This window comes from Rhinolophus sinicus, linkage group LG01, assembly GCF_036562045.2.
Source record: "Rhinolophus sinicus isolate RSC01 linkage group LG01, ASM3656204v1, whole genome shotgun sequence".
Taxonomy (NCBI): Eukaryota; Metazoa; Chordata; class Mammalia; order Chiroptera; family Rhinolophidae; genus Rhinolophus; species Rhinolophus sinicus.
This window is the reverse complement of record NC_133751.1, coordinates 197,876,091-197,900,105: the sequence shown is the minus strand read 5'-3', so window position 1 is coordinate 197,900,105 and position 24,015 is coordinate 197,876,091. Positions and strand designations below refer to the sequence as shown.

The window sequence follows — 24,015 nt, the reverse complement described above, 5'->3', positions numbered from 1 at the left end:
CAACCTTGTTGGTCCACCCTGTGCTAAATTGCCCTGCGGCTTCCGATGGGGTGGCGAGGACAAATACCATGGTTGCTAGGCAGTGCACTGGTGCGAATCGAGTTTAAACACATCCAACTCAATATTAATTTTCAATTCTGTCTCACTTCGCTCTACTTGGACAACTCTCGGGCTCTTTTCTTCTTTTAATCTTGAATTACTTCATATGTTTAATGGGAGTTTAAATAAAATGGTCTCTCCCTTTTCTGTTTTATCTGTTATTAATTCACCTTCCTATCTATTAACTGTCAGGTTAAATCTTCCCCACTGAAGAATATAGGCTTATTTCTCATCCACTAAAGCATTTCATGGTTCTATTCAGTGAACATCAAGACATAGTTGACCAACATTGTACGTATATGTATATTTTTGAGCACTCTGTGACACAGGTGTTACTACCTCATTATACAGCCTACAAAGCAGGCTCTGAATGATAAACTAACTTGTCCAAGTTCACACAGAGCCAGATTTAAGGCCCTGATTCTCTGACCCCATGCTCTATGCTCTTATCAACTCTGTCACCTCTGATTCTTTGAGAAATTTCTTTAAATCGTGTGCTTAATTAACCTGATACGATGAGGATATTTCCACTGTTCGCAAAGGAATATGCCCTTCATTTTGACAAACATTTAAGTTTTCTGCCTCAGTATCTCCATCTTCAAATAGGAATATTAATAATCCCAATGTCATGTTTCTGAAAATAAATATAACAATGGCACAAAAACATTTGAAAAATAACCACCAGGGAGCAACCTCTTTATCTGATCTTCATAAGTGGATTAAAATCAGTCTATAACCATAAAAAAATCAAACCCTTCTATGATCAAATAAGCACCACTACCTCCCACTGGGGGTTGGGGAAGCAATTAAAAGGATCTATAAATAGGATGCAGACTTCCTCAGCAAAACTCCTCTAGCAAAGTTTTCATTTTAATAAGCACAAAAAGATAATATAAAGCCAGAAGCTCAGAACACCAATTAAAAGTGAGCTCTTGGTTTGGTCTTAACAAAGAAAATGAGAGTACAGAGAAGTGAGAATGATGCAACAGGGAGCAAGGGCCCAGGGACCACTTCAGCCGAATGGCTGAGTGAAATCCGGCAAAGGACTAAGGTAGCAACTTACTCTGCCAGCACAGCCCTCTTCAATGTCTGGAAATCGACCTGCTACAGGAGTAGAATGATGACGTAAGGAGCAAGTCATGAATCCAAGTCTCACTTTGGTCGAAACATAAAACACTCAGAGACGTAAGAGTTATAGGAACATTGAAGAATACAAGCTAATATCTGTATCTACATCTATGTCTATTTATGGATACACACACACACGCACACAAAATTATGTACTGCCCTGATCTGGATAGTAGCAGCTCACTGGGGCACGGATAAGTTCAGGTTTTAAGCAGGAGATCTAGACTAGAAATAGTGGAATTCTCCAGGAAAAATAAAAACAAAAACAGGAAAGCCTGATTAGGAAATGCAAATCAGATTCAAAGGCAGAATAAATGTTGAAATCTCTAGGCTTCCACTGAAAATGCACTAAAAAAACAAAAAACAGCAGAACAAATGATTGAGATCTGTGCAGACACCAAGCACACATAGACACAGAATGTTCTACAGACAGCCAGTTCTGCAGGCTGTGTATACATACACACACAAACTCTCTCTCTCTCTCTCTCTCTCTCTCTCTCCCCCCCCCCCCCACCAAGTCTCAAAGTCTTTAACTTGCTAATATTCATCGAGACTGTCTTACAAGGGAATATGGAGTGAACTATTTCTCAATTTTATGTGACCATGGAGAAATTGTCAATTTCCTCCCAAGTATCTCGAGAGACATCTTTGAGAAGTGCTGAGGAAAATCTGATGGAAGGAGATCGTCAAGAACAGGGGGCTCAGTGCAGCTCAAGTAAAACAGAATCAGGTATTAGGTGACCCTTGACATGTATTTCATTAAGGCAAATGGTGATTACGACAAACGACGTATTAAAGACCCCCAAAAGATCTGATAAATTATTTGTTGCTTTCCATGGCCAATCTGCATTCTTAGTTCTTATTATCAGTATCAAAAATGTCTACCTGTGTCTAGGGAGGACACCTCTTGCAACACTGGGACACAATCCCAGACACACTGCAGTGATGCCTATTCTGTGGACTTATCCTCATGCACAAATTATAATTAAAAACTAGGTTAATTTCAAAGTTTAAAGTAAACAGTAGTGATCCTAAAGGTCAGAATCACACCTTTTTCAGCCCTTACATTTCTCTTCTCAACCCCCTCCTTATCTAATTGTCAGATTACTTTTTCTCTTGTCCTAGAGGTAAATGTGAATTCAGTGGCTTAAATAAGCTGCCCCTTAGGTACACACAGAAACTGCTGCTCCCAATTCAGTTGGGTGGCGTTAATTACCTTATCTTTATAAAGGGTTAAAGTCTTCAAACAGAAATTTTTTCTCCCACTGATTTATACGGTCACTGTGGATCACATTCAAAGTGTATGTGATAGAGGGCCTTGTCTGCTGCATGAAAGATTGGACTGGGTTTGTCATTCCACAACATTTGTCACTTACTAAGCTGGTGATGCCAAGCGGATGTCACACAGTCCATGCTTTCAAGGAGCTCACCATCAGGCAGGAAGTAACAGACCTGTGATCAGATTTTTGCAGTACACTCTGACAAGTATGCCTGGAGTATTTACTGTAAAATAGAGAAACAAGTCAAGTTCACATGTTAAAAAAAAAATAGTAATAATGAAAGGCAGACCAGAGAATGGACTGGTTGACTTGGGGGGATGAGGAAGACTGAAAAGAAGTTGGACAGATAGAGACTATTTTAATAACGCATCTGGTTAGAGACCTCTACTGACAAGTGGCGTGTGATAGTAGTGACAGTAAAGAGCTCGTAAGCAGATAGAACTGACAGGAATTGGTGACTGAAAAGAAAGTAAAGGAGAATATGTTGATGACTCTGACTCCCACCTTTCTGGCTTGCGTTTTTAGCTAGGTAGTTGTGCCAGTGATTTAAATTTGGCCCCCGGAAGAAACTGAAGACTGTGTGAGCAGGGACAGATGAAGCAAATAAGATAACTGGCCAACATGCAGAGAGATGTCCAAGAAGGAGATAAATACACAGGTCGCAACCCAGGAGGAAGGAGTGGGCAGTTGCTCTGGCTTTTAAAGTTGAGCCTTACAGCCTGGAAGAGCTTCTCCAGAAATGCCATGATTGCTGGGCTGGAGCTGAGAAGCAGATCGCTGAGCTATTCTCCCACTTAAGGGGCTGGTAAAGAGGGCCCTGCACAGGAAGTGGAGATGGAGTGGACAGGGAGGTAGAAAGAAAACAAGGAGAAATTGATTTCTCAGAATCAAAGAAGAGTCAATAGTGAGAGTTTTTATACTTTTTATGCCATTCTATACCAATGGGTATGAAATGCCAAAGAAGTGTCATGATCAGGGCCCACTGGATTCGGTAATTCCGAGCCATTGGTAGTTGCATATCTGAGCCATTTCAGAAGCTGTGAGCACAGCCTGATTCAGCGGGTTAAACTCTGAATGTGTTATTTTGTCAAACAAGGTGTTAGTATTTTTGTCCCTTTACCTACAAGGCACTTTGAGAGGAAACCCAATAAAAATATTGCAGCTCTTCAGGCAGAATACCCTATGCCTATCAAAGTTAAAAGTAGTTCAATAGGCTGTTAAATTATACATCAAAATATTTCTTCGTTTATTAAGAAGCAAAATTTTGTAAACATGAGAAACAATATGATCAAATGAGTATGATATTAAAAATGTAGTCTCTTCCTGGCCCTCTCTTCCTCTTCCATTATTTGAACCCAGACTAATGGCATTCAACTAATTCAAGAGAAACTTTTAAATATTCAAGGTTGAAGCTCCATCATGTTGGGAAGTCAAAGAGATATCGAACAACTTGAGTCCTAGACATAGCAAAGAAAATTAGGGGAGAGAAGGATTGACCATGATTTTAAATGTATTTCATGCTCCCCATTTTTGTTAACTGAAAGAAATATATATAACTAAAATGAGCTGTATCTTGACTCAAGAAAACACAGGGGATTTTATTTCTTACTTTTATGATTAAAATAATTTTATGTGCTTTATGTTTAACTTTGGGCTGCATATTTTGTACTGATAAAGAAACCATTCTTTTACCAAAATGCCTTTGTAATTTATACAAAATTTTTGAATCTAATATGTGGAATCATGTGCACTCAAATTTACTCAGAAATAAGAGTAAGTCTTTCAGTAAATGATTCAGGTTTTCGTTTTTGCTTTTTTTTTTTTTTGCATGTATAAATAAATTACATAAAAATGAATGTTATATTCTGATTCTGAATCACTGGGCAGCAAATGAATGATTCTAATGTATTCATTAACTTGAGACCAGAGCATGGTGAGTGTGGTTTTTCTCATTGTAGAACTAATGTCTTTGATATGACATTAGGGCTACACGCACAATTTAAATCACTAGAAGATACTGGGGAAAATGCAACTTTAAAAATCTCTCCAAAAATAGTTATACTCCTTTCTTAACAAAGTTAGTGAGAATAAAAAGATTTGGGGTTTTGTTTTAAAGAATGGATCTCTTAATTCACTGATGAAGATCTTGCTGGAGACTGAGGGATTTTTCATTTTGTGTGTACTTTTTAAAAGTAAATTTAGAAGTAAAGCCATATTTATTTTGTGACTTCAAGAATTCATTGGAAAAATGATATCAAAATCTGTCATTGTCCTATATTTGACCTAGTCTCATATGTAGTAATGATTTTATTTCTGTGATGGCCAGAACAAAATAGATCACCCAATTTTTTTTCACACTAAATGAATAACATAAAAAAATAATAACCATACAAAAGTTCATTAAGGTAAATTCAAATGCAGTTGCTTTTTAGAGGCATTATGGCAAAATGTATATAGAAAACACTGATGAAAACATTGAAGACAAAATGGTTTTGGGCTTCACATTAATGACCCTGAAGAAATTTATTCTCTTGTCACCAAAATCTCTAGAATAATAGTCTTGTTTCTAAATATACAAGACTGTTCCAATTCTAAGTTAGCTTCCTCTTCTCCACAATCAAAATCATTTTATAATGTTTGGCGATAAATGAATGAAAACAGAACTACAAGTCAGAGACCCTGGAGTGCAAGAATTTAAAGAGCTCATTTTAAGTTTGAACCTAAAATTTCAATTGAATTACAACCAGATTTTATGCCTTACAGAAAAGAATGATTAGATCATAATGCTACCAAGGTTTTTAGCACCATCCATTATTCATGTCCTGACAAATTGCTTGTGAGATCTAGTTGGAAAATTAGAGTGTATGGTCCCAGGTCAGCCACAGGTGTGATTTATGAAAATCTAATTTCACACTTTGTTCAACCACTTCAGTATATGTTCTGAAAAGACAAACCAAATATTTTGGTCTGTTTTCAATTCAGAATCAACAAACGTAACAAATAATTCAAAGTAATTAAGTAGTTTGAAAAATTATTTTCATTTGTGGTTGGCATTTGATATGACATTCTGTTTTACATTGTACAGACATATTTATATACATAGTAACACTATCTCATATCACATAATATTTTAAAAAGTCAAACTCAAAATCCATTCAGTAAGATTATACCATGACTTCTAAAACTGTCACATTTATATTTAATATCATTTATTTTGTTCAAACTCATTATTTTTAGTTCTGTCCCAAGAGTACAGTATGTTTTCAAAAATCATTAACTATTCCACTTATTTTTACACTGCAGAAATTATTTCTTTTTAAAGGAATACATAATATAATATAATTAAAGGAAAAATATGTTCAGGGCCTTTTCTCTTTTTCTTTAAAATATTGATGTATTGAGTGACCACATGTCCTGGTTTGCAGGAATAGTTTCATGTTCTACCTGTTGGCTAATAGCATCTCCTTTCACTTTGAAGTGTCTCAATGTGGACAGTAAATTATCCAGCCACCCTTTCAATACATAATTTGCCTAAATTCACCCGATTTCATAATACTACATTTTCAACATTTTTATACAATAGCCATAATTACTTCTCAACTATATAAAGAATAACGTGAATGCGAAAATTGCCGCAATCATTTTACAAATACAGAATTAATCCCAGTGGTGACTCAGGGCCAAAATGAACACCTTTTGTGGTTGCATAAATCTTTCTGACAAGAAAGTAGTCATGTAATTAAATAAACCTGTATAGCTAGAAAGAATAATAATTTCCTCTAAAAAGCCATCTATTAACCTGCTTATCACTTTCTAGCCAGAATCTAATAATCAGCCCTTTTAAGAGACGGACAAATTACATTGCCAAACCCAAATTGCTATTTGAGGTATATAACATGATTTGAATTGATTCTGATGATTCTCTAAAGAGGAGTGGAAAAAATGAAATATTTTCTTTACAGCATTTTAGGCTGCTCTTTACAATTGCCCAAGCTTTTCTAAAATATTTAGATGTTTAAAACTTTCAAAGTGTCATGTTGAGTAGTTTCTAAAGGAAAAATGAATATAGAAGATTCATCTATTTAGCTAATATGTATTGAAATCCACTCTAAGTAAAACCCCATGCTGGAGTTAATATACTCCTTGCTCTTTTAAAAGGCTGTGTCTACTTGAGTGAAAGGTGGACAGTGATCTCAGTTCCTCCGGTCCAGTGTATGAAGCTAGGACCCTAATGCTTTCAGTTCACAGGCAAACAGAGAGACAAGGACCGAGCCACATTGTCACTCCACTGGAATGATGGATCCCCCCCCACCCCGATAGAAATTCTGATTCAGTGGATTCAGGTGGGACTCAGGAAACTGCATTTTAATTAGCAACCTCAAAAAAATCATGAACACAATACAGTTTAGGAAACATCATCCTGATGAAATAAACACATTCAACCATGTTGACTCTGCTCAGCTTTTTTGTGTCTACACATCTCATAGGCAAGTGTCTATACATCTCCAGTTATTTTATGTATGTGGATCTCAGATTTAGCTAATGAACACTGAGAATACTGGAATGGCCAGTGTAAAGATTGAACAAGCAAACATAATAAATGAATAAAATGTCAATTGGGTCATTACTATTTGGAAAAATTAACTAGCTCAGCAATTTTTTTGCTGGATATTTGCAGTCTTCACCTTTGGAGTAGACTGTAGCAGCCCATTTTAAAGGAGATAAGGAGCTGGTATTTTGAAACCGGTGTCGTGGGGTTGGGAGTAACAGGAAAATGGTGCCATTGCCTTATTGTAACAAGTAGAGTTGTAGCCTGTGACTTGGAGTTTGCAACGGGTCATTTTAGCTTAGTTTTGGGACAAAGAGGGGTTGTAGTCATAATTATAATAGTTCTTAATGATCTTCTTAGAGTGACTGTGTGGGCAAGAACAAAGAATAGAGAATAATTTTCTACGCACAACATTTCCAAGATGCCATAACTATGTAGGAGAAATGTTCATATGTTTGTAAAATTCATTGGTTTTCTCAGGATCAGAGAAATCACAGATTTAGAAAGATTCTTACGGGTCATGTAATCCAACCCTAATCCTCATCTACCCACCACCAGATACATGAAATCTAGCAAATCAATTCAGGAAGAATTTGATTAAAACAGAACTCTTTGCTAATCAGAGCTGATATATCTTCCCAGAACTGTACTTTTATAAATCAGAAAAAACACCTTATTATCAACTACTGTGAATGTGACTTATAGATTGAGTCAAACTTGCTGGGGAAAAAGAAAAAACTGATCTTTTTAAAGCAAGGATTTGTTAAATACCCTATGCTAAGTGCTTTATTTATAGGAATTGTGTTATTTGATCCTATTAAAGTCAGTGTTATTTAAACAGATAAAGATATTTAGAGATAATGAGTTACTTACTTGAGATCATATAGCTAATACCCAAATCCAAAACCAGGTCTGTCTGACTCCAAGGCAGCAACAGAAACACCACACGAACATCTGGAATCATGGTCCAGATGTGCTCCAAAAGAGTCTGCAATCATCAAACGATTCATATATTAGCTGAATGGACTTTTAGAGTCAGACGAATTCCATTCAAAATCCTATGTCTATCACATGTAGGATCTTGGACAAAGATCGGAGCCTCTTTCTGCCTCTATGATCTATAAAATGGGAAGAATAAAATCTCATACAGTGTTTATTAAGATTATCTGTAAAACACCAAATGGTACAGTATCTGACGAATGCTTGCCACTCCGAAACAAAAAAAGAGGTTGTTCTTTACTAGATAGATCACACTACTATAAAAAAATAACACATTCATTTTTGGTCAGTGGAATTCAGGATCAGCGCATCTTAGATTCATTCAGTTAAGTCTGCCCTATTGTGACTCATGTGTGTGATATGCACAAGTATACATGTTTCTCATGATTAAACATAGCTAGCATCCATAGCAAGAAAAGGCAGTGAGTAAGCCACTGCATCCTAGTCCCATTAAAACCTCCAGATCAGGAAGTATAGAGACAAATATGATGGGGCAGAGATTTCAAATCCATTCCAATATTTTGAATGTTCAATAGCTAAAGCTGAGGTCCACATAAATAAAAGGATTTGACCAAAAATCATGTTTGAAGTCAGTACTAGGTCCAGAAAGTAATTCAACATAGATGGGACTTGGAGAAGAACGGGAGGCCCATAAGGCTGAAGAAATACTCTGAAGCATTTTTTCAACGATGGCACAAAATTTCAAGTAGCCACAATAACCATGCATTCTGTTCTTTTCTATAAGTCTTTGCTCAAATACAAATGTAATACCCACCCTCCTCCAACCAATCTATTGAAATGACCCCTTTTCCCTAGCTCTATTCGTTCCCCTTCCTCTGCTTTATTTTTCGTGATACTTATCATTTGTTAATATATTACACAATTTACTTATTTTTGTGTTTATTGATCAGTTCTTCACAAAGGAGTAAGTTTCAAGAGGGCATGAATTTTTGTGTCTTGCTCACCAATGGATTCCTGTCACTAGAACAACTGCAGACACACAGTAAGGTCTCAGTAATGTTTGTTGAATGAATTAATGCATGAAAGATCTCCAAAACTAGGAGACTGGGTTAGTAAATTAGGGTATGATATTTTATTCTACTTCTTTAAGGCGGTCATAAAATTTAGAAATCAAATGTGAAAATCTCTACAATATGCCATTAAGTTAATAAAAAAACAGTATTTAAATTCAAACATATACTTAGAGGGGGCCTAGGTAAAGCTATGTGCCAGGAAGGGGGAAAAAAAAAAAAAAACAGATCAAAAGGGAATGCAAAAAGGGAGTTAGCTTTATGCTTTTTGTTTTCTATTTTTAAAAAATATTTTGTGTCATGTGAGAACGACAGCAAGGTAGAGAGGAAGGAAAATACATGAGAGAGGGTGAGAAAGAACTAAATCATGACTGCTCTGCCTCCATGGCTGGGATACCGTGGCCTCTATGCTCCTTGCCTGAAACTCTAGCTTCTTTATCTAAAATGAAGATGGAACATTTTAGCCAAGGAGCATATCAGGGCTCAGTTTTCCTTTTATTTCCTGAAACATGTGAACTTCAGAATTGGCAAGTTAAGAAATTGAACATTATTAGCTAAATATTCCGTTCTGTTCACATCCCCTCGATTCTAGTCATTACAGATCTCCTGAATTCCCTTTTATTGTTATTCACGTCCATTTGTCTCGCTGCTGTTTTGTTTTTAAACTCTGCTTTTCTCCTGTACTCTGTGCCTCTGTCTTCCCACTCCTATCTTTGTTCCAGTCTCGTGCATTGTTTACAGCCCTCGGTCCCTGGGTTGTGTGTGGGTGTTTCCCTGTACAAATAAAGCTATGGTGCTGAGAAAGTTGAAGGCCAGAGAAATCCAGGGCAGCTGAGGACTCTTGACCCCCTTCCCCTGCCCTTTCCCGGCCCCTTGAGCCAGGTACCCACACCCTTTGTTCCCCATTAGCCTTTCTACACCATCCTCTGGCCATTCCCTCCCACTTTCTGTTTCTGCGAAGACGGTGCCAGGCTCTCTTTGCTGCAACGCTTCTGCACTTTGAATGACAACTGTCACAGAGATCTTGCCTGTCCCCTTCTTGGTCACAAAGACAATCACAGGTCTTTATTCCTCACATCGTAGTAAAGGTATTGCTCCACATCCTGCCATTAATGCTAGAGGACAAAGTTTCCTTATAATCCTAATAGCTGTTTTATCCCCAGATTCATGTAATTTTAGAATCAAAAGGAATCTTAAAAGCCACCTAATGCAATCCCCATTATCAACCCACAGTCAATGCAGTGCTGAATTCACGGTAGGTGTTTGGGAAATATGCAGTTGCCTTCAGTGAATACTGTAAAATCACATATGATGTAAAATCACATAAGATAAGTGTCTTGTGCTGTTAACTTTGTTTGTAAAAAAAACGTTTTAGTCATCTTTTTATTCACAGATATTTATAAAACCAAGGAATAATGATGGAGAAGGCTGTTCTTAGAAGGCAGTGAGGCAAACCGGAAAACTGATTTCACACGGACAACAGGGTTGATATAAAGTGGAAAAGGATAAGTTACTGATGCGAGAAACAGGAAGAAATGGGCTAAAATTATGATGAAAGGATTAACCTGTAAATGATAACATATTTTACTACTACTAATAACTGTTAAATAAGGGAAAGGGTTACCAAGGAAAGCTGACAAATGATGGTACTGGAGGTTAGCAACATATCTGGTATGTTTCATGGGTGATTAAATTAGGCCTTCCTTGATGGGGTAACGTAGAACAAATATGTAAAATGGTTCTGCCTCCAAGAGTCTGGGAAAGGTTAGATTTTCTTTTACTGAAAAATCTGAAATGATCATAAATAATGAGCAAGCCCCTCACTTCCCTTAAAATCACTAACATAGATACCTTAACACTACCCCAGAGATTATAAGAACTGTGTTTATAGTGCTTTTTGCCAGGATATATGATTTTTTTAATGGTAACTTTTAATTGTTGTTTTTCAAATTTCTTTCAGGCTTGTAAATTTTATAGTTCCCAGTGGTATGTGGTAAACTACAAATATGAACAGTATTCTGGAGACATTCGTCAGTTACCCCGGTAAGAACCTATTATGAGTACTCCTTGGGTTTTCCAATATATAAAATATGTTATCTGCTTAAGATGTGCCACTGTTTATGAGCACATGTGCATTAATCCAGTGTCAAGTAATATTTTACAAAATTTAAAAATAAGACTCATGATAGGACATTTTGTTTGTATAGTGACAGAATTGGGGGTGAGATATAAATATACTCTCACTTAATTTTGGAACAAAGTTTTAAAGTATCGTTATATTATTCTTTTGTGAACTATCCTTTCAATAGCAGATACAAGAGGTTTAGAAAAGTACAGTTTGGATCAAAAAACTTTTCTGACAATATTCTGTATCTTGTGTTCAGCTTTGACACTGGTTTTATATGTTTCCATGCTGTAATATCAAAAATCACAAATATAAACAACCTCCACAGAAGTGATATATGTCTAAGAAAAACCAAAAGGGAAAAATAAGCACCTAATTTTTTTTCTGGACTCTGGGGAAATAAAGCCATCAGGAGAAGGTGACTTTGTTCTGTACCTGCTCAAACGTCACCTCCACAGAGAAGCTCACCTGACTGACTGCCTGACCTAAAGTAGTCATTTATTCGGTATCTGTGTCCCCCACTAACGTAAAAATTCCCAGAGGGCAGGGACTTTCCCTTGCAGAATTCCCAACAGGCTAAGAGAATGCCTAGCATGTAGTGGTGTACAATAATTACTTATTGGATAAGTAAACGGAGTGAACGGCAATTTTTAAAATGTAAGATAGGATTGGAGTTGCTCAAATTCAAGGAATTGTGATGGACTGGAATCTCTCAACACATTGGTTCATCAAACTAAAATGATGCAAATAATCCAGAATAACACTTAAGACAATCAAAAGTTAAGTCTTCATTAATACGTTGCTCTAGTGGTGCACTGAGATGGTACACATTGCATCTAACTTTTTTAATGGTCATGTGGTTCAGATTTGTACCCCACTTTCCAAGATTCCCCATGCATGCCCCCAGAAACATCTTTCTAGATTCAATTACTTGGACGTGCTGCTGTCAACTCCTGAATGCAGAATTTGAAGGAGGAATTATGGAATGTCTCTGAGAAGATGACATTTGAGCTCAAATCTGAAGGAACAGTAGCTCCCCACACTATGACCTCAGGAAAAGTTTCCCAGAGGGAACAGCATGGGCAAAGGCCTTGAAGTGATAACTAGCATGGTCACTTGAGCAGGATGACAATCAGGGAGGCCGGAACTGAAAGGGAGGAATGAGATGAAACCATGGAAACCTAGGCAGAAGACTTTGTGGGCTCTGGAAAGGAGTTTGGGTTTCTTCTCTTTGCAACAGAAGCCTTTGGAAATTTTAACCAGGAGTGTGACATGATCTGGTTTACCTCTTTAAAAGATTACTAGGTCTACTCTATGGAGAAAGGGATTGCAGTGGTGAGAATAGGGGAAAAAGAGAGAGAGGGAAGGAAGCATTTCTTTTAAAGTTGCATTACTGTGAAAATCTAATGTTCTGCCGAAAGAGCAAATCTTTTTTCAAAATAGTGAACGTTAACTTTTACCAACTCTCTGAACATTCCATTAGATTCAAGTCACTCCTAATACATAACCTCCTGTAACTTCATGTTGGGAGGGTTCCATTACTCCCTAGGCTTTCGTGAGTAATTACTACATTCAGAATGTCTGGGTATTAGTCACACACTTTTTGTAGGCGCAATTGAAAAGTAAAGCCTTTTTTTTAACATCAAGACTTCCTCTTTCTCAAAATAGTTCTGAGAAGTGGTTATAACTTGGAAGCTGTGTCCAAGCAGTTGGAAGTCTGTATATGAAGAGAGAGTGTGTAAAAAGCAGCACTTATTAGGTTGGTGCAAAAGTAATTGCAGTTTTTGCAATTATTTTTAACCTTTTAAACCGCAATTAGCTGCTCTTTCACATAAATGCCTTCCGGCTCTCGTTAAGTCTATTGAAATCTTTAGTGGCTTTATCCCAAATACAGTTTTTCATTTCTTACGTTCATGATGCCATAAAGAAAAAGAAAGAAAGAAACAATTTAACATTCATGGTATTTTTCCCTCTATTAAAACATTAGAGGAAGCACCTCCAGTAAGAACAGGGTCTAAATATCATTGTCGAATTGGAGTTATCATAGAGCATAAGAAAAAAAATCTCATGAGAAGAAATACAAAAGTCACTGAAGTATTGTTGAGAATCTCCCTTATTTTAACTAAAGGAAGTGGAAGTTGATACCGAGAAAGGGAAGATTAAGACTGCCACAAAGTAAGAAACTTTAATGAACTGTATATATATTCAAAATGAAAATCAAAAGTTCTAGAATGGGGGCCGGCCCGGTAGCTCAGGCAGTTAGAGCTCCATGCTCCTAACTCCGAAGGCTGCCAGTTTGATTCCCACATGGGCCAGTGGGCTCTCAACCACAAGGTTGCCAGTTCAATTCCTCGATGCCCACAAGGGATGGTGGGCAGCGCCCCCTGCAACTAAAATTGAACACAGCACCTTGAGCTGAGCTCCCGGATGGCTCAGTTGGTTGGAGCATGTCCTCTCAACCACAAAGTTTGCCAGTTCGACTCCCGCAAGGGATGGTGGGCTGTGCCCCCTGCAACTAGCAATGGCAACTGGACCTGGAGCTGAGCTGCGCCCTCCACAACTAAGACTGAAAGAACAACAACTTGAAGCTGAACAGAACCCTCCACAACTAAGATTGAAAGGACAACAACTTGACTTGGAGAAAAAGTCCTGGAAGTGCACACTGTTCCCCAATGAAGTCCTGTTCCCCTTCCCCAATAAAATCTTTAAAAAAAAAAAAAAGTTCTAGAATGTAATCCTCACAGATTCCCTGAAATAATGAAGACTATAACACTGATTAGCAAAATTATTTTTGAAATTATTTTTACAAAGCCAAGCACTCCCCATTAAAGACTATACATATTTAGGTCAGTAGTGGAAACAAATAATTCACTTGGGTCCTTTGAAGCTATTAGAAGTAAATCATGTTCATACTTCCTGGATTAGAAGAATCCTCCTATGTCTGCTACCAATTTAAATAGATAATTTCTTTTTATGGGTTGCTGAGGCTGCAAAATAAAAACTTGCAATTATGGAAAAGTGAAAAAAAGGAGTGTGTTTATCTCCATCATTTTTATTCTTTAAATTTAAAATTGTGTTATTATTGACTCTTCAGAAACCCTCTTTTTAAAGTGTCTATTTATAGGTAGTTACTGGAGAAAGACATTAACCATAGAAGGTAATTCCTCAGCATTGTTCTTGGCAATGATTTTTTTTTTTTTTTTTTTTTTTTGACACCAAAAGCAAAAGCAACAAAAGCAAAAGTACACAAGTGGGATGACATCAAAATAAAAAGCTTCTGCACAGCAAAGGAAACTATCAACAAAATGAAAAGGCAACCTACAGAAGGGGAGAAAATATTTGCAAATCATATATATGAAAAGGGTTATTATCCAGAATATACAAAGAACTCATATAACTCAATAATAAAAAACAAACAATCCAATTAAAACATGGGCAGACAATCTAAACAGACATTTTTCCAAAAAAGAGATACAGATAGCCAACAGGTACATGAAAAAATGCTCAACTGATCAAAAGTAAAGGAAAATCAAAACCACAATAAGTTATCACCTCACACCTGTTAGAATGGCTATTATCAAAAAGACAAGAAATAACAAGTGTTGGTAAGAATGTGGAGAAAAGGAAACCCTTGTGCACTATTGGTGAGAATGTAAATTGGTACAGTCACTCTGGAAACCAGTATGGAGCTTCCTCAAAAAAACTAAAAATAGAACTACCATATCGTCCAGCAATTCTATTTCTGGGTGTTTATCCAAAGAAAATGAAAACATCTATTCAAAAAGATATATACACACCCCATGTTCCCTGCAGCATTATTTACAATAGCCAAGAATGACATCTTGCCTTTGGCCACAGCATGGATGGACCTTGAGGGCATTATTCTTAGTAAAATACGTCAGAGAAAGACAAATACCTTCCATATGATCTCACTTATATGTGGAATTTAAAAACAAACAAATGAAAAACAAGCTCATAAATAGAAAATAGTCCAAGTGTCTATTGATGGGTGAATGGATAAAGATTACACACACACACACACACACACACACACACACACACACACGATGCCCAAAAAAATGTATACACATTTTAAGAAAGGAAAACTGTATTAAAATTGTAATACTCAATATATACCGATAACAAAAGATGAATACAAGTCACATTTGACTTCTGTAATTCCAAGAGGTGCTCAAAGTGGTTACCATCAGCGTCCAGACACTTCTGATTACGATGAACTACTGCTTGAGCAACACTGACCCAGGTGTCCAGTTGTAGACATTTTTTTGGCACCCCTGGTATATATGGAATACTCACACACACAATGGAATACTCTTCAGTCATAGAAAAGAATGAAATCTTGCCTTTGGCCGCAACATGGATGGACCTTGAGGGCATTATTCTAAATAAAGTAAGTCAGAGAAAGACAAATACCTACCATACGATCTCACTTATATGTGGAATTTAAAACCAAACAAATAAAAAACAAGCTCATAAATACAGAGAACAGATTGATAGTTGTCAGAAGCAGGAGGTGGGAGGAAGGCAAAGGAGTAAAGGCACAAACCTTCAGTTAAAAAGCGACTCCTGGGGCTGTGATGTACAGCACGGTGACTACAGTTAACAAAACAGCATTGCACATTTGGAAGTTGCTAAGAGAGTAGATCTTAAAAGTCCTCGTCAAAAGAAAAAATATTTTTGTAACGATGTATGGTGATGAATATTAACTAGACTTATTGTGGTAATCATTTTGTAAATATAGACAATATATACAAATATAGAATCATGTTGTACACCTGACATCAAAATAATATCATCTGTCAATTATACCTCAACTTAGAAAATATATATGAAACAAAAAGTCTATATGATGCCACTGAATTCATTAATCCATGGGGTAAAATACAAAGATATATGACTTATTTAAATTTTTACTATAGCTGGTTTAATAAAAAAAGAAGAAAATTTCATAGAATATATTTTGTGACTGAAGATCAAATAAAATATACCTAGTTTGGTTGGGCTGAATTAGAACAGATATTTTTTTTTTAATAAAAAAGCATTTCCTGAATGTCGTCAACAGTGAGCCAGAATGTAGTAGGTGCCATATGTACATTATCTCATTTAACACACATAATCCCATAAACTAAGAACTGTTATAGTAACTTGCCCCTAACCTCACAGCTATAACTGATGGGGCACTCAGGCATCCTATACCCCTTCTATGGGTGGTGGAGGTAATTTGGCTGTAGATACGAGAAATGAGACTACCTAAAAATGAGCACTAATGTTGGGTTCAAACACCAGAGGGTAAGGTCCCTGCTGAGCCCTTTATTTCAGAATCCCAAAGACCCACACAGTGCTTCTGGGCGAAGAATGTTAAAGTCAGTAGCCAGAGGTGCTTATCTTTTAATGATCTGTAGAAAAGAGAACAGACATTGCTCAGTGGTCCTGCAGGCATGAGGCTGAGTGGCAATTATGGCTACTTAAAGGTAAAGAGGTTGCGCCCTGTGGATCAGGGGGAACAAGACTGACTGGGAAAGAAGAATTTTCAGTGATGGTCTAAACACTGTCCGCCATCTTGCCCTGAGCCTCTTCTTACATGGTTGACCTTCCCTGCTATTGCTCTCCCTCCCTGATTGTGCTTCAGCTCCCCAGCCTTCCACTCCTGGACACTCCAACTTGGTCCCTCCACAGGACCAGTTCTCTCGCCATTCACTGTGCCAGAATGAGCTTTCCCCAGGTCATCACATGGCTGGCGTCTTCTCACTCTCAACTTAAATGGCCAGCCATCCATGACCACTCTTTCTAAATCTGGTCTCTGCCACCCCTACCTGGATCACTCTTTTCTCTTCCCCTCCTTAACTTTCTTCATAATGATTTTCACCCAGGGAAATTATCTTGTTTATTTATGCTTCATTATCTACTCTCTCCTTCCTTAGAATGCAAACTTCCTCAGTTTGGGGATTTATTTTCCGATAGGTGGTTGGCATTTCTGCAGGTCTTCTATGTGACAGGTATGATCTGAAACTGGATCGTTTAGTGGCAAAGAAGAATGACATCTAAGAATTAAGAGAGCTCTCAACTCCCACTTAATTTGATCAAGCAATCTCAAAATTAAGAAAAGCCAGTGGTGAAAGGGCATGCCCACATTCACACAATCCCCCTCCCCAGGACCTAAATTGGCACTCACTGGTCTGCACATTTTTTTTTTCTTTTTCTTTTTAATGAGCATAAGGTTAGCATGAATATGGCTAGGGACTAATGGAGTTGGCTGAATTTTGCTACCTGGAATACCATCAACATAGGAAACGATTTGAGATGGGAGTATTGAATGTGCCACTGGACTCTTTTCTCTCAAAAGTCAGATTCTGAGGTTGCTTTTACATGATATAAGTCATCTTAAAGGAAAACAAACATTTTATGCAAAATCTGCAGGTATGTTTCTAGCTAGGTATCAAGGAGTGCCTGAACCTTGAATGGTATAGACGGTTTCCATTCAACCCTTTTCTGAGATCGAATCAAACCAAGGACAGTTTATTTCTGTTTCAGTTTACCTTTTGTAGAGCTAGGTATATACTCGTGCTCCCCTGTGCTGGTTGGTGATGTTAAGACATAGAGACATTTCTGTGCTACCATAGAAATGCACAAAGTCAGTACAATTGCCACTAAGTCACACTGGTACAGTCTTTTGGGGAGACCACAGTGAGGGGAGCAGCGCAGCCTACTGGCCAGAGCACAGCTAGTTCTCTGGAACACAGTGCTTCGAATGACCGCCCTGTACACTTGGGCATGTCATATAAAGGTGAAACAGAACGGTAATGAAAACATCACTATTTCATGTTCCACTTCAACATGTGGAAGGAGGAAAATATACACCACGAAGCCTCAGAAATTATCCTGCTTGCCTTTATCTCATTCAAGAAGATATGTGTAAATCTGTATAAATAGTAACACCACCACTTGAAGTAGTGATTTATGTACTGGAGTAAGATGTAATGGTGTAGGGGAAGGTTATACCTCGAAAGAAAATGGGACCCTCACAAATTACATTGTTTTATTAAAAAACACAATAGTTGTTACTCAGGGCACAGCTGAAAATGAACCATGTCTCAAATGACAAATTGGAACCTTTTTTTGTCTTTTTTTAATATCAGAGCAGAATACAAACCAGAGAAACTTCCTTCGCATTCCTTTGAGGTTGACCATGAAGATGCTGATAAGGATGAAGTAAGTAAACTGTTGAAAGTGAAATGTTTAAAACATAAGGATAATTTGTCTCTGTCTTCCACTCAAGTGTTTCACATCCTGACCAGCATTTCATCAAGCTGCAGTCGCTCTTTTTGTGAGGGCTTTTAGTCAAAATGAGTCACGTTTGTTTTGAAATTGAACATGATTATTTGAGATGAGACAAAGAGAGAAAAGGGAGGCTCATTTTTAAGTGCAGGGTCTGAGATCTGGGATTCACAAAAGATTGCAGTCATGCTAATGATGCCTTTTGTGCAGGATACCACTTCCCACTCATCTTCCAAAGGTGGTGGGGGACCAGGAGGGACAGGAGTTTTCAAGTCTGGCTGGCTCTACAAGGGGAATTTCAACAGCACCGTGAACAATACGATTACTGTTCGGGTAAGGATACATCAAGACTCATCTTTGTTTCTGCCACCTTTCTTGACACTCCCTCCTTCGGTCATGGCACAGGGGAGAGCCGCTTGCACTGAGTTTGTTTTGTGTCATATTTTATTTATGAGAAAGGAGGGTGCTCTTCTCTAGAATGGTGCCCTAGAAATGTCGCACTCCTGAAGGAAATAGAAAAGTTCTAGTTTGTGTAAGTAATAGAACACTGCAACTTGAACTACCTCTTTATATCTTTTCCTTTATTTAGTCTTTCAAAAAGCGCTACTTCCAGCTGACCCAGTTGCCAGATAACTCCTACATCATGAATTTTTACAAAGATGAAAAGATATCCAAAGAACCCAAAGGCTGCATCTTTTTGGATTCCTGTACAGGTGTGGTGCAGGTGAGTAGAAATCCTTTTACCCCTTTGGGTTTTTTAATCAAAGAATATGTCCATCCAATTACCAGTCATTGATTCCACAAATATTTATGGAGTAGCTGACATGAGCCAAGAACTCTTCTGGACTCTAGGGATTCAGTGGAGAACAAAGAAGTCTTGATCCTTGCTTCCACAAAACTTACTTTCAATAAGGCAAGAAATCCAAAAAAATAAGCAAAGGAAGAAATCAACCGAATGGAATCAGTTGGTGAACTCTGGAATAAAGAAAATAAACAGGGTTACGGAAGGGATAGAGAGAGAGAGACATGAATGGTGAGGTTAGAAAGGAACATTAATACTCTAGAAGTGAGAAAGGAGTTTTTGAAGAGAAAGCTTATGATCTAAAGACTAAAGAATGAGCAGCAAGTGCAAAGGTCCTGAGGTAAGAGGAAGTTAGGTATATTCAAGGAGAAGAGGAAAATGACCACCTGTATGTCTTCAGTGTATAGAATGGCTGAGCTAAAGAATTCAAAAAGATCATATGTAAATCATATACTCAAAGTCTGCACAATATAAATGTTATCTTTATGATTAGGGATGAGATAGTAAACTAACAATGTACATATACATCAGCTTCTTTCTCAGAGGAAGTTTTCTTCAAAAATAAGGATTACATTGAGTCCCAAGAGTTTAGTTTCAGAAACAGAGACAGTGCTTTTTAACAACAATGCTGTTCTCAAGCTGTTGGTGTGCAAACTATTGTCCGTCAAGCTGTTGTCTTTAGTATTCAATTGGGTATGGACCTTGTGGCACAGGGCAGCAGAATAATTCTGTAGACCTCATTTAGACATCTTACTTTCAAAACATTTATTCTTCTACTCTGATGAAGTAGCTATCCTGGTTCCTTCCTCTGTAAAATTGAAGCCATCAAGTGGTTTAGCAATCTTACCTCGAATTTCACATTTACATACTGGCTCTTGGAGGCTGAGGACATGGTTTCTGGTCCCTAGGGGCAGTTCCTTCTCTTCCCACTGAGTCATGGGTGTTCAAATAGCTTGCCGTGTAGCTGAGATTACATGTCGGATTAATACCAAGGGCAACTGTATATATGGATGCAAAATAGAGTTCTCGCCAGTCACTTAAGTCAAGCCTATTTCTGGATGGTTCATCTGTTAAAATCTGGAATTCCTGCAGGAGGTAGTAATACTGAACTTCAAAAGGAAAGAATTATTTGTTGCTGAGGACTCCACTAGAAGTGGAAGATAACTACATGTTCACGCAGATGACAATTTTCTGTATGGAAAGGGGAATAGGGATCCTAACAGAGGGTGGAGATAGTTTTCTATTGTTGGTTAAAAGGAGCAGTTTGGCTTTCAAAATATGAAGTATTTCTTTAGCAATAGGTTAAAGATTACATTTATAGGTTAATCACTATGTTTTATAGACATTGAACTGAAAAACTTAAGTCTTTTAGTTTCCATTTGGATTTCCAAGCTTGTTCTAGCAAATGAGTCAACATCTTTTAGGAAGTACCATTGTAGCCCTTGTCACATATTAAGTTTGCAGAGATACAGATTAATAATATTCAACTTCTTCTTCCGAATAGTATGTAACTAACTCTGTTCTACACACGTTAGTGCTCTAATCTGACCTACTATAGGAACCTCTTAGATGGTGTTTCATTCTCTCACTAAGCAGTGCCTTGGAAAGAGGGTGTATTTTAGGGGTACTGGTCAGTTTTCAAATCCTAGTTTCACCATTTACTATCCGAGTGCTTTGAGTAAATTACCCATGCCCTTTAATCTCAGGTTCCTCGTCTGTAAAACGAGAATAAATGTGCTAACATGCGAAAAGAATCTGGGAGATCATGTGTAGTCAGCCATATATCCCTAGTCCTTCATGAATTACAAAGGGCACAACTTTGGAAGATGGACATTCCATCATGGAAAAGCCTTCCTCGAAAATCTTAATTCACCTTCCTGAAATTTATACCTAAATGTACTCATTCATTCATTCATTCATTTAACAAACTTATTCAGTGCCTCGGACTTATGAGGAACTGTGCTTAGACATTGGGAATTCCCTCCTGAAGCCATCACCAGAGAGGGACATGGGCTCGTATCTAACAGTCACACAGTGTTGCAAGAGCTATAAGGAAGGTATAAATGGCACTCCCTATGGAATGTTCAAGGAGCACAGAACAGCAATGAACTCTGGTTAGGCTGGGAGGCTGCACAGAAAATATGAGCCTGTAGGTAGAGCTCCCCAAGGTAGATTTTGCACGTGAAGGCACAATTAAATAATCCTATTTTATTTCCCAATAGCTAGCCATTGAAATATCTGAGAACATGTATTAAATCTTTTAAAGGGTTCAGCTCTATATCCCTTCGTTTATATTCCTCTTTATCAAGAACTTATTACCTTTTGTAAAGAAAGGGACCTCCAGCTTCTTGAGATCACGTTGGGAAGATAGACATCCAGGCCACATGTCACCTTGTGTCTGAATCCCAGTTCTTCCACATTTGCTTACAGCAGTTTCTGACCTACAAGTTTTGCATCTGGAAAGAATATTCTGAATGAAGTAGTGCAAGTTTACTCATTGCTATAGCAAGCCCTCAGGCACAAAATGTGCCTAAAGATGAAACAGTACACACAAAAGCACAGAACAAATGAATAATAGGGTGAGTCAGACCTATTTTGTCAAGAAGCATTGTCAATTTCTCTTGCATAAAACAGCAGAGAGGAACAAAGACTTTGCTTCAGAAAGTGCTACCTACCATCCGCATCCTTAGAGAGTTCGAGGTCATAACGCTCTTTTGTGAACAAGTCATTCAGACCTAATCTATATCATTGTGTTTTCCTGAGAATAACCCGTGGAATTCTTAGAAATAAATTTCAAGGTTGACTTCAAATAGAGAGAAACTCCTACCCAGATTTCTCAGAAACTTTAGGTGACATTTGTGATTGGAAATTTCCTGGATCTTGGTAAAATAAAGACCTCGCAGTACTTTTCCACTTTTTTTGTAATATCATCAAACAGTATTAAATCTGTCTCATACCCCTGCTTTCCTAACCTGGAGAACTTCTAGGTTTTTGTGGTTATAGTTTGATCTGGGACTAAGGCCTGTGTTATCCTAGCTCGTTCCATCAGAGTCTTCTCATTTATTCATTTACTCATTGCTCCTTCCATCCATCCATCCACTCCAGGTCCCACCACTAGGAAGAGAATGAACAGCCCAGGGAGCCCACACACCTAGAGTCCCAACATCAACAGTGATAATGACTGATGTCACTTTATGAAGGCTTAAATAGATGGGTGGCGTACCGAACACCGCTTATTTTCTCCTAGGTGTTGGATTTGCCCCCTTGTGGATATGGGTTCCAAATCGGTGGCCTCAGGTGCTTAACCAAAAGTTAGAAACTCAGATGCTTCTGCAGCTCAGGCAGCCCACTACCAGAGGGAAGTAGAGCCAGGTATGTGACAACAGCGAGCAGCCTGGACTGTGTTGAATTGGGGTGCGCATGCCCACACAAAAGCAGTGAAATTGAGAGAAAGAAAAAAGTGTACCTGCCAAGGAAAAGAAACCTAAAAGCCAAATATGACCTATAAACCTCCCATTAGCAAACTCTGGCTCTAAAGATCTCACTTCCCATAACAATAAAACCCAAAAGGACACTTGTAATTTTCTTCGCCTAATATATTATTTGACAGCAGTTGATATGGAACAAGCATTATTATTGTCCCAATTTATTCAAATAAAACTCAGAGAGAGAGAGAGAGAGTAGCTTTCCCAAGTCCCAGAGCTAAGGAAGGACAACATTAGACTTGAGGTAGAAAAATATCCAAAATTACAGAAAGATGTCCAAGGAGATTCCCGGGTTATCATACATCACACCTATACGCACACATACATTTATCCTATATAAGCCACACGGGCAGAGGAAACACCACAAAGATGTGCTCATGTGTAGTGTTAAGCAGTGAGTTTTAGATGCAGGATTTATTTCAGCTAATATGTGGCATGTTGAATTTTTTTCTATATGCAAAGCATTGTGGGAAAACCAAATATGAATTAGATGTGGCTCCTGTCTTCAAAGAGCTTCCAGACTGTGCAAGGATGCCCAGAAAAAAAAAAAAAAAAAAAGCAGAGCAAATAGAGACATGCAAATAAACCATGAGTGGCACATCTCATCTCAAACAATAGGTTCTGATAATGTAAGAATGAAGTTATATTTATCACTGCATGATGGTGTGTTATACATAGTACATAAGAGTATGTTATATTTCTAATTTGTTTACTGACACTCCATCATACAAGAATGTAAGTTCAATGAGGGCAAACACTTACTTTGATTTTTTTTTTTAATTAAAAAAAAAAAAAATGTGTACCTGGCGCATAGAAGGTGCCCAATAAATTTTTGTTGAATCAATGAACGAATAAACATACAGAGAATGGAAAGGATTGCATGGATAGTAGCCTCCAGTACCAGTAACCTGGATTTGATGCTGCGTGGTTCCTTTTAAAACTCTTCTTTTGTTTCTGCAAAACTCTGTAAAAGATGCTAGCACCATAATGAATATGATGGAATATTTTGTTTGGGTAACTTCCTTTGACATTCAATCCTCCATTGGTTTTAGTGGCTTCATTGGAATATCCATTTTGAAACTTTTCCAGATGAATATTGTGGAAACAGATTAGTTTGCTACAACTCATTAAACACATCAGATGGCATTAGGACATTGTCACAGTTTCCTATTATTTATGAAGCCATGTGGATGGACTGTGGTGAGCTTGAATGAACAAAAT

The 24,015-nt window shown here is 37.6% G+C and overlaps 1 protein-coding gene across 10 annotated transcripts in view; it reads left to right on the top strand.

Moving 5' to 3' along the window:
- Positions 1 to 24,015, top strand: part of DOCK10 (dedicator of cytokinesis 10) — a 236,387-nt gene that overhangs the window by 125,197 nt on the left and 87,175 nt on the right. For all 10 annotated transcript variants that reach the window (XM_074314112.1, XM_019736633.2, XM_019736627.2 and 7 more), the window contains exons 4-7: positions 11,047 to 11,129; positions 18,369 to 18,441; positions 18,718 to 18,840; positions 19,097 to 19,231. In XM_074314112.1, the coding sequence (XP_074170213.1) occupies positions 11,047 to 11,129; positions 18,369 to 18,441; positions 18,718 to 18,840; positions 19,097 to 19,231 (414 nt within the window). The remainder of the gene's footprint in view (positions 1 to 11,046; positions 11,130 to 18,368; positions 18,442 to 18,717; positions 18,841 to 19,096; positions 19,232 to 24,015) is intronic.